An 11,691-nucleotide genomic window follows, 5' to 3' on the forward strand; every position below is an offset into this window, starting at 1 on the left:
GTTGGAGGTCTTGCCAAATTGGGATACATCTCTCTAGAAAGATGTGACACCCCCCKAAAAAATGTGACACCCCCCCAAAATAAAACAAATAAAATGTATTTCCCTAAAATAGCTAGCTGGCTTGCTACTGTTTGGACACAGTGGCTGTGCTACTGCTCTACTCTCTCTCACTGGGCTCTGTTGTAATGATTTGTAAAGAATTAACCCAGGGTTCCCTCGCTGTACCACAGTTTGGTGGAGGAGAATGCAGAGAGTAAACAGCCTCTGCTCTCTCCCTACTGTATTCTAATCAGTGGGTGATAATAGAGCCCAGTAATCTGCCGGCAGTGGATGGAAGTGGGGCTGCTGTAGGACTGGTAGGGGCCCTGGGCTGAGAGGCTGAGGGGCCGGGAGGCATGTGTGTGGACCAGTTATTTGGAAGAGGAAGCTGACACAGCCCCTCCATTGTCCCTGTCTTTATGTGTCACTTCCTGCAAGGATCTTCCTCTGCCCCGGAGGGAAACAGAGGTGAGGACATGCAAAGACAGAGACGAGGAGAGAAGTAAGGGAAGGAGAGAGCAGTGAGAGTTAGAGAAACAGAGTTAGAGAGCAGTGAGAGTTAGAGAAACAGAGTTAGAGAGAGAGAGCAGAGAGAGAGAGAGAGAGAGGGGGGGAGAGAGAGAGAGGGGGGGGAGAGAGAGGGGATGAAAAGAGGGGGAGAAAATAGAGCGAAGAGAGAGGAAGCGAGAGAGAGACAAAGACAGGGATGGAAGTGGCCAAGTGCCCCAGCTGGTAGTACAGCTCCAGCATATCTTGCCTGGCTGCCCACACAACACAAGGCCTTCCCTGTTGTGTTGAGCCGTGCCATCAACTACATCCAGTGAAGTAGCTAACAGCTGATAACAAGGCCCCTGGACACAATGCCAAGTTCTTTATCTCTGTTTCCCCGCATGGCAAAGCTGATTAGCGAGACAGAGCTTGTTTTATGAAGCCCCATTGTTTATTTTCTCCCTCCGATTTCTGCCTCTGTACACAGCAAAGTTGTTGAGGGGGTGGGGGTTGGGGGGATTGGGGGCCAAAGATGAGTGAGGAAGACCCCAGGGGTCATTGTGTTGTTAGTCAAGGAGGCGAGGTCCGAGGAAGAAGACAATGCCAGTGTGCGTGAACATGTCTTGTGGCTGGAAGACACAGTAACCCATTGTTATAGCTTCTCTCCTCTGCACCCCTGTATGACTGTATGACTGTCTTTCTACGTATGTCTATATCACTGTCTGTCTGTCTGTCTGTCTGTCTGTCTGTCTGTCTGTCTGTCTGTCTGTCTGTCTGTCTGTCTGTCTGTCTGTCTGTCTGTCTGTCTGTCTGTCTGCCTGCGTCTGTGTTGCCTTCTGTCTGTCTGTCTGTCTGTCTGTCTGTCTGTCTGTCTGCTGTCTGCTGTCTGTCTGTCTGTCTGTCTGTCTGTCTGTCTGTGTGACTGTCTGTGTATGTCTGTTGTGTTGTGTCTGTTGGTACCTTCGGATGAGTAAGTTCTGAGTTACTGGAGGGAAAGTGAAAGTGCAGGGAAAGGAGGGCTCTCTACAAAAGGTTAAGATGTGGTCGGGAATGGATATGAATTGTTGGTTTTCTGAGTGTACTGTCTGGGGGAATAACTCTTGCAGAGTGCTCACGAGTAAGTGTCTACAATTTCACTCAAAACAAAACAAATCTTAAGAGCTCTCATGCAATGAACAAAAACGACCTTTAAAGTTTGATTTGTGCCCCCTCCCCTGAATCCTATTCCTTTCCATAGTCTATGAGGTCTGTCTGGAAATCAAATCTCCACCAGTTTGAGCCATGGGCCATTGTAGAGAGCACTCCTAGTGTGGGAATCAAAGTAGGCCAAACTCATCCATATCTTTACCATGGGTGCGTCTCCTAAATAATGCAACAGACTTCTACACAAGACGGATTCTGCTGCGTCAGCGCTATTGTGACTGTGCACCCCTGGTCTGACACATCCTCAACTTGGCTTCTCTTCTCCCCCTCTGCCCCCCCCAACCCCCCACAGCAACATATAGAAAATGAGGGAGAGAGATAGGGGGGAAAGGAGAGAAAGATGGAGAGAAGTTAATGATGGTCCATGGTATTCCCTAGTGTTTTCCCGCCGCGTGTCAACTTGATCATCACACTGGTAGTTACACTTCTGAGTCCTGTCTCTCTCCTCCTCCTCCCTCTCCCTACAAACCCCACTCCTCTGTCCCCCCACTCACTCCGCCCAAGCCTGACTCCTCCGCAAGAATTCAAAGCAGCAGAGGCTCATGAAATATGCACGGTCCCTCTAAAACAAACTTCCCTAGCCACGCTGCTACCGAATCGCCCAGAAATATTTCTGCCACACAGCTCAGATCCAGGACAAATCTCTGCTAATGGGGAAGGGGGAGGGGGGGGGGGGTCAAGGAGGCAAAGCTATATGTTCCTCTGATGGTGCCTGTCTAGGCCTCATTGTGTATTTACAGTATATCCATGGTGGAAGGCTGTGTTTGTTTGTGTGTAGATGAGTTCTACTAGACTTACTAATGCCCCACAACACATTCCCCTCACTGGGCAAGTTCAGAGGAGGATGGTGCTGGTAATGCATTTTCAGGGTGCTTCACTGGSTTMAYACARGAGTGGCGACAGCCAGGACTTGAGGAAAAAGCAGCGAGGGAAACGTGTGATCTCAGCTACCAGCCTTTGAACTTACCCAATGAGACTCAGCAAACCAAAGCTAAAGGTTCCAAAAAAGAGCTCATTGAAGATTACTCGGAATACTGATGCAGGGTGGAATCCAATTCCAGTGGGAAGCCAGGGGACATTCTGAGAAAGCAAATGATGGATAGATGCTGCCGTTGCTCCTGCTGCAGAGGAGGGCCACAGAGAGGACATACATATGGATGGGTGAACAAGCATTGAACAACCAAGTTTTCTGGGACTGTGTGTGTGTGTGTGTGTGTGTGTGTGTGTGTGTGTGTGTGTGTGTGTGTGTGTGTGTGTGTGTGTGTTTGTGTTGCAGCCTGTGAACCATGCTGGCTGCTGCCCCTCCCCATTCAGCTGCTGTCTTGTCTGTCAAGGAATTGTTCTGCTGCTGGTGTCATCTTACACTCGGTCCCCTCTACCCCCTCCCCTCTCTCTGATGATCTGATGAGAAAAACATGCGTGACAGACACAGAGTAAATCTATGACTACTCTACCATGACAAATGGMACATTAKAGTTTGTTTGCCATTTGTGGTGTTTGTTTGTCAGGAATGGATCCACTAGGACCCTGGAACTCTGCTGTTGTTTGTTTGTGCTCCTCACAGTCAATAGTTAGGGGAATACTGTATTTCCCGACCCTCGTTGACAATTCTTTAGGAGGGAAAAGTCTGTTTGTGCTTGTGTTCCAGTTCCAGCAGGCGTTCCATCTCCATCTCCTCTCTCTTCTCCTCCCAGAGGAGAGTGGGTGTCAGTGTGACAACGTTGTGTATTCTGATTCAACATTTAAATTTAATTACTGCCTCCCCATGTGTCAGTACTCGGCTCTCGTTTATCAAAGACAGTGGGAAGAAAACACGGCTTAACTGCCAATAAACATTTTGTTTTTAATTAATTTACTGAAGCGTTGACCGAAAGCGCTTTACTTTACTCCTGGATGCTCAATGTTAATTGGAAGAAGTAAGATCCTCTGAATCCGAGGGGTCGGGGGATTTGAAGCCTTTATCTAGAGCCGAATCAAAGCCGGCGTTAATAATACACCAAAACTAAGGAAATGTTTGTTGAAAGGCGTGGAAACTGGAAACAACAACACACATGCATAAAAATAGAGCAATGAGGGGTTGGGTATGAAAATATACAGTTGAAGTCGGAAGTTTACATACACCTTAGCCAAATACATTTAAACTCAGTTTTTCACAATTCCTGACATTTAATCCTAGTAAGAATTCCCTGTCTTTGGTCAATTAGGATCACCACTTTATTTTAAGATTGTGAAATGTCAGAATAATAGTAGAGAGAATGGTTTATTTCAGCTTTTATTTCTCTCATCACATTCCCAGTGGGTCAGAAGTTTACATACACTCAATTAGTATTTGGTAGCATTGCCTTTAAATTGTTTAACTTGGAGCAAATGTTGTTTTTCCACAAGCTTCCCACAATAAGTTGGGTGAATTTTGGCCCATTCCTCCTGACAGAGCTGGTGTAACTGAGTCGGGTTTGTAGGCCTCCTTGCTCGCACACGCTTTTTCAGTTCCGCCCACACATTTTCTATAGGATTGAGGTCAGGGCTTTGTGATGGCCACTCCAATACCTTGACTTTGTTGTCCTTAAGCCATTTTGACATAACTTTGGAAGTATGCTTGGAGTCATTGTCCATTTGTAAGACCCATTTGCGACCAATTTTTTACTTCCTGACTGATGTCTTGAGATGTTGCTTCAATATATCCACATAATTTTCCTACCTCATGATGCCATCTATTTTGTGAAGTGCACCAGTCCATCCTGCAGCAAAGCACCCCCACAACATGATGCTGCCACCCCCGTGCTTCACGGTTGGGATGGTGTTCTTCAGCTTGCAAGCCTCACCCTTTTTCCTCCAAACATAACGATGGTCATTATGGCCAAACAGTTCTATTTTTGGTTCATCAGACCAGAGGACATGTTTCCAAAAATAACTATTTTTGTCCCCGTGTGCAGTTGCAAACCGTATTCTGGCTTTTTATGGCAGTTTTGGAGCAGTGGGACTCGTTTTACTGTGGATATAGATACTTTCGTACACGTTTCCTCCAGCATCTTCACAAGGTCCTTTGCTGTTGTTCTGGGATTGATTTGCACTTTTCGCCCCAAAGTACGTTCATCTCTAGGCGACAGAACGCGTCTCCTTCCTGCACGGTATGACGGCTCAGTGGTCCCCCATGGTGTTTATACTTGCGAACTATTGTTTGTACAGATGAACGTGGTACCTTCAGGTGTTTGGGAATTGCTCCCAAGGATGAACCAGACTTGTGGAGGTCTCTATTTCTTTTCTGGGGTCTTGGCTGATTTCTTTTGATTTTCCCATGATGTCAAGCAAAGAGGAACTGAGTTTGAAGGTAGGCTTTGAAATACATCCACAGGTACACTTCCAATTGACTCAAATGATGTCAATTAGCCTTTCAGAAGCTTCTAAAGCCATGACATAATTTTCTGGAATTTTCCAAGCTGTTTAAAGGCACAGTCAACTTAGCGTATGTAAACTTCTGACCCACTGGAATTGTGATACAGTGGAATTGTGATACAATTATAAGTGAAATAATCTGTCTGTAAACAATAGTTGGAAATATTACTTGTGTCATGCACAAAGTAGATGTCCTAACCGACTTGCCAAAACTATAGTTTGTTAACAAGAAATTTGTGGAGTGGTTGAAAAACGAGTTTTAATGACTCCAACCTAAGTGTATGTAAACTTCCGACTTCAACTGTACATTTTCTATGACATTGGTCTCACTCAATCAAAGGGGCCATTGTTGTTTACTTTCCATACAGAATGATGTATGTTTTCGCTGGTGCAATCACATTTCCTCTCTGGGGGATTAATAAAGGATTATGTATTCTTACAGAATAACGCAATAGCCAATATTGCCTACTGTGCTGTAACTATAGAAAAAGTACCCTAGAGGTTTTATTTGCTCTATATGGGTTTTACTTATATTATGTCAGGCATGTTGATATTGCATAACCATTCAAAGGCCACAAAAACTGATTTTCTAGCACATAATAACACACACATGCACACACACACAGCCAAGATTAGTAGCCTATCAAAAGGTGAATGCACCAATTTGTAAGTCGCTCTGGATAAGAGCGTKTGCTAAATGACTTAAATGTAAATGTAAATGTAAAAGAAAGACCCATTGTTTGGAACAGTTGAATGTGAAACCTCCTTTCCTAAGAGGAACACTAATTGGACATTGAAGAGACATATAAATAAGTACAGCGACAGTTATAGTAAACTATCATTGGCAAAGGCCACTACACAAATGATTGACACGCCAATGTTGACTCCCATCAGACGATTGCCCCCGGTGGCTGAAGTCCTCACGAAAAAATAACACAAACGAGCGGTTGGACAGATAAAAGAAAAATCATTGCACCATGCCCGGGGTCTGTTGGCTGCCTTTATTAATAGACATTTTCTTTATTTCTAGATCGTTTCATGTTTGACCTTTTCTGTGTAGCCTAGTGGTGGTGCAGCCTTTTCCACCTAGCTGCGTTTGGCTATGGAATTATTAATTGGAGACTTGTGTTTAAAAACCGTCTCAAATCCAACCCCATGGCTGTTTATGCACTTACAACGAGACATAGCCTAGCTGTCCCCCTCTTAAACCTATTTGGTCTGGACTTTCGGCTGAGTGAGGTCTGATTCAACTTAATAGGCTACTAGAGGTTAGGCTACATTGTTACTTTCGATATAGAATAATAATACAATAGTGTTGTCTGATAAATTACAAATACAGGTTGCATAATAGGCTAGTATATATTTTTATATAAATGACACACAGTGGCCTTTGATAAACTTCTGTAAAGGTCGGCTAAAAAAGGGATGGAGAGCTTGCTGCGGCGGTCTTACAATATAACGTGGTTTCCTCACACGCTTCAATCCCCATGCAATTCCACTTTGTGCTTCAAATATAAAGCCCATTCAAAAATAAATTAAATATGGGTGAGATAGGGGGTGTGTGGGGCGAGAGAGGGAGTGTGTCGGGGTGGAGAGGTCGAGTCCTAGCTGGTGCATTTTAAGGTCTGCTTGGCTGCATTAAGGGAATGTTCCCAGGTTATCTCTACTAGGCTATACATGTTGCTCGTTTTTGTATTTCCCCCCCACATCTCATTTGAAATTATGATCGGTGATACCTGTGGCCAACATCATAGGCTACTATCCTTCGCCTGGTAGACTAGTGCGAATATCTAGAGGCGGCTATAAACTCTTCCTCTCCGTGCTTCTCTCTTTTATCTCTCTGCTTCATCTATTTATATATCTTTCTCTTTCTATCTGTCTCGTGCTCTCTCTCTTTCACTCACTCTCACACACAAAACCATTTGCTTCAACAGCGACTTCTGATGTCACCGCATACCTCAGTGGCAACAATCCCGTATTACACGAGTTTTGATATGTTAGCATCGTCTTTAGCCTTATGTCTGCATATCAAAGAAACCCGTGCACTAACATGATGGACTGTTTCCAAACGATCAGCAAAAAAAACCACCCCGCCTAGCCTACAGCAGATAAATAGCCTGATGCGTAAAACAACAAAAACCGCATCACCTCGCCACTGTGCGCTTTGGTAAGGGTCGGCGTTAGTGCCATTCAACCAGTACCCCGGGTCAGCTCTTTCAGTAGCGGAACTTTGTCTCAACATCCCTAGAAAAACTATAGTTCCTCAGAGCAAAAGCAGAGCCGCAATATTATCTCCTCTCTCATCCCCGACAGCATAGCGCATCGACTAGGCTACAGTTTGACGCAGCGCGCCCTGAACGGAACACGGAGCGAGCATCTCATGAGTTTATAGCAATAGCGCAGAAAAACAACCAGCAAAAAAAAACGTGACAAGAACGGTTTTCTTACCTGTTCCCATAAGGCAAAGGACGAGGTAAAACGGCAACATTTTATCTTGTCTTCTGTCGCCGGTTCGGCTGTGTTTTCCCCGAAAGTGTAGGACGGGAATCTATTGTTCCGTCAATGCGACTGGGGTGAGGGCTGCCGCTTGCTGGTTATTCTCCACCGRGGTGCAAAGCAATACCACTGCTTGGGTAAATCAATATGCTTCTCAAAGCACTGGTTTTGTCCGAAAACTTTGCAAACAGTCATTTAGGAATTATTTTCCATAGTTAGGAACTTTTTCAGTATGACAGCGTATATGTATCCTCTGTTCGATCAATGTATTCCTCTTCCCTCTCAAGTTGGTGCAACTGACGGTTTTTGAATGAAGTACATCTCACCGTCTGTTTGTTCACAGTAGTATCCAGAAGGCTATTCTCTCTTTTTCCGGTCGGTACTGATGCTGAGCTGCGCTCCGTCCTGCTTCTCGCGCGGTTCTGCCTAAACACAATGAAGTTGCTACTCTCGCACCCCTCCGCTCGAGTCTCCCTCTCTCACTTGCTCTGCTCTTTCCCTGTATCTTCAGCAGCTCATACATACACACTCACACTCTATCTCGTTCTCCTCTATTTCTCGTAGCAGTCTGCTAGGGGAGATAATCCACACTGACAATCATCTGTTTAGGATCCTCTGAATTTAGGCATATCAAAATCTCAGAAGGGGGGGGCTGCTGTGAGCTGGAGCTGAGAACTCCCCTTTCCAATTGATAAGAACACAAACTAGTGACGAGGGGTTCACTGGCTGCCGCCCCCGGGGACCCGCTATTGGTTGACAGGGGACAGAGCAACCGGGGGATTAACATCCATATGCATAAAGGGGTTGAATCTCTAATATGGAGGAGCTATACAGATGTAGGATCTTAATTTGAGCCAGTTTTCTATAGCAGGAAATCAATCCTGCAGAAACAGGGAATGTGAATTATTATGTGGATTATAAATAATTTACATTTTTGTAGGGGTTGATATGGTAACAATGGGGTAAACACCCCATTGTTTTGCATGTCAGCAATCAAGTGTTTAAGATATAGAACTTTCAAAATACAGAAATACCTGTACAGATCATTATGCATCATACCTGCTGTATTTCTGTATTTTGAAAGTTATATATCTTGAAAACTTGATCGCTGACATGCAAAACATTTAGGGACTATTTCAACAATGGACGAATGAAACAAATACCAAAAGATAGTTTTGGGGTGAAGTTTTCCTTTAAAACTTCTTCTTAATAGGGGGCGCTGTTTTCACTTTGGTAAAAAATCGTGCCCAATTTAAACGGCCTCGTACTCTATTCTAGATCATACAATATGCATATTATTATTACTATTGGATAGAAAACACTCTCAAGTTTCTAAAACTGTTTGAATTATATCTGTGAGTAAAACAGAACTCATTTGGCAGCAAACTTCCAGARAGGAAGTGAAAAATCTGAAAACGAGGCTCTGTTTCAGTGCCTGCCTATTGAATTGCCTTATATTTATGGATATGCATGCACTGCATACGCCTTCCACTAGATGTCAACAGGCAGTGGAAGGTGGAATGGGGTGTCTAGCTTGATCTGAGGTCGAACAAGAGCTTTTGGAATGACGTGTCCAGAATTTCCTTTCTCTACCTAGGCGCACCTCCATATTGTCTTATGATAAGCGTTCGGTATACACGGCTAATATCTCCGGCTATGATTTTATTTGATACATGTGATAATAACATCGTAAAGAATGTTTTTTCAACCGAGTTTTATCAGATTATTTAACGTTTATTGGGACTTTTGGAGTTTTCCGTTCTCTGCGTCGAGAGAAATTGGGAACGTCATCAACATTGGCTAGCATTGTGGCACGAATTCGACAGGAGAAAAGGACATTCTAAAACCAAACAACGATTTATTCTTGACCAAGGACTCCTTGTACAAGATTCTGATGGAAGCTCAGCAAAAGTAAGAACAGTTTATGATGTTATTTCGTATTTCTGTGTAAAATGTTGAGTCCTATTATCCGCCGTTTTGGCGGGCTCTGTCTCGCTATAACGTAAGCTGTTTGTTATGGTAAAGTTATTTTTTAAAGTCTAACACGGCGGTTGCATTAAGAACCAGCGTATCTTTCATTTGCTGTCCAACATGTATTTTTTAGTAAAGTTTATGAGTTCTTTGGTCAGATTAGGTGAGTGTCCAAAATAGCTCCGGACATTCTGGTGATCGGTGCTACATATTCACAATGTTATACACGGTTTGCAGCTCTAAATATGCACATTTTCGAACAAACATACGTGTATTGTATAACCTGATGTTATATAAGACTGTCATTTAATGAAGTTGGTCAAGGTTAGTGATTAATTTTATATCTTTTGCTGGTTTTTGCGATCGCTACCTTTTGCTGTTAATAAATGCATTTGTGTGTTTGGCTATTGTGGTAAGCTAATATAATGCTATATTGTTTTTTCGCTGTAAACACTTAAAAAATCTGAAATATTGGCTGGATTACAAAGATGTTTATCTTTCATTTGCTGTACACCATGTATTTTTCATAAATGTTTATGAGTATTTAGGTATTTCACGTTGCTCTCTGTAATTATTCTGGCTGCTTTGTGATATTTTTGATGGTAGCTGCAATGTAAGACTATGATTTATACCTCAAATATGCACATTTTTAAACAAAACATACATTTATTGTATAACATGTTATAAGACTGTCATCTGATGAAGTTGTTTCTTGGTTAGTGACTAATTATATCTCTATTTGGTCGGTTTCGTGATAGCTACCTATGCGGTAGAAAAATTGTGAAAATATGCGGTTGAGTCTTTTGCTATTGTGGTTAGCTAATAGAAATACATATTGTGTTTTCGCTATAAAACATTTTAAAATGCTGGATTCACAAGATGTTTATCTTTCATTGCTGTATGGACTTGTGATTTCATGAAAATTATATTATATGATATCCCTGTCGCGTTAGGCTAGGCTATGCTAGTCAGCTTTTTTGATGAGGAGGATCCCGGATCCGGGAGAGAGAAGCGGTAGAGGTTTTAAGGGACATGTCTATTTTCTGACAGAAAAAAAGCTACATTTGCTAAGATTTAGATATGTACATACTGGGTGTCCTTCAGCAAACACATTTTGAAGGGAAATAACTAGGCAGAATAATTTTGTTGTTGTTATTCAATAAAAACAGAAACATTAGAAAGGGGGCGCTTCCCCCACTATCGGGGAAGACATCCATTTTAGACATCCATTGGTCTGAACGAGATGGACCATTGCGACGCCGAGATGTTGTAGCATCGCAGCYTGTTCTCTGACAAGCTCCCCGACTCCTATTACCGGTGTACCTGCTCCTGCTGACTCCATGGTCGGGTGTGGAATTCTGTTAGGTATGCGTAACTGGCTGTAAGGGAGTCAGGCGCAGGAGAGCAGAAGTTGGGTAGCCAAAGGAGCCTTTTATTTCGGCGAACAAAACACACGGCACTAAGAACACTAAACATAATATGGGTTGACATAACCCAGCACAAACCAGTCTAGAGTGCACACACACGAAACAAACAATTCTACACACAGACATGGGGGGGAACAGAGGGTTATATACATGTCTAATACTGAGGGAATTGAAATCAGGTGTGTAGGAAAACAAGACAAGAGGACATATGAAAGGTGGATCGGCGATGGCTAGAAAGCCGGTGACGTCAACCACCGAACGCCGCCTGAACAAGGAGAGGAACCGACTTCGGCGGAAGTCGTGACAATATGTTTTATTTTAGAATTTTTTAGTAATGTAACAGCTGTCGTAGTCGTTCTCCTCCTCAGACGAGGAGGAGCATGGATCGGACCAAGATGCGGATTGGTAAGTATTCATATTTTAATGGGAAACAACAAACACTACAAAATACAACCAACAAACGTGACTAACCTGAAACAGTCCTGTGTGGCCCAAACACTGACACAGGAACAAACACCCACAAAACACAGGTGAAACCCAGGCTGCCTAAGTATGATTCTCAATCAGGGACAACGATTGAKAGCTGTCTCTGATTGAGAATCATACCAGGCCGAACACAAAATCCCAACATAGAAAATCAAACCTAGACCAACCCACCCAACTCACGCCCTGA

At 43.4% G+C, this 11,691-nt stretch overlaps 1 protein-coding gene across 1 annotated transcript in view; it reads right to left on the reverse strand.

The window, feature by feature from the left end:
* kirrel3l (kirre like nephrin family adhesion molecule 3, like) overlaps positions 1–8,271 on the reverse strand; it is a 49,851-nt gene extending 41,580 nt beyond the window's left edge. Inside the window, 1 exon segment of the mRNA XM_070437309.1 lies at positions 7,573–8,271. Within this exon segment, the coding sequence (XP_070293410.1) occupies positions 7,573–7,612 (40 nt within the window). The 5' untranslated portion in view covers positions 7,613–8,271.
* Between the last annotated feature and the right edge of the window lie 3,420 nt (positions 8,272–11,691).

This window comes from Salvelinus sp. IW2-2015, linkage group LG35 (assembly GCF_002910315.2).
Source record: "Salvelinus sp. IW2-2015 linkage group LG35, ASM291031v2, whole genome shotgun sequence".
Lineage (NCBI taxonomy): Eukaryota > Metazoa > Chordata > Actinopteri > Salmoniformes > Salmonidae > Salvelinus > Salvelinus sp. IW2-2015.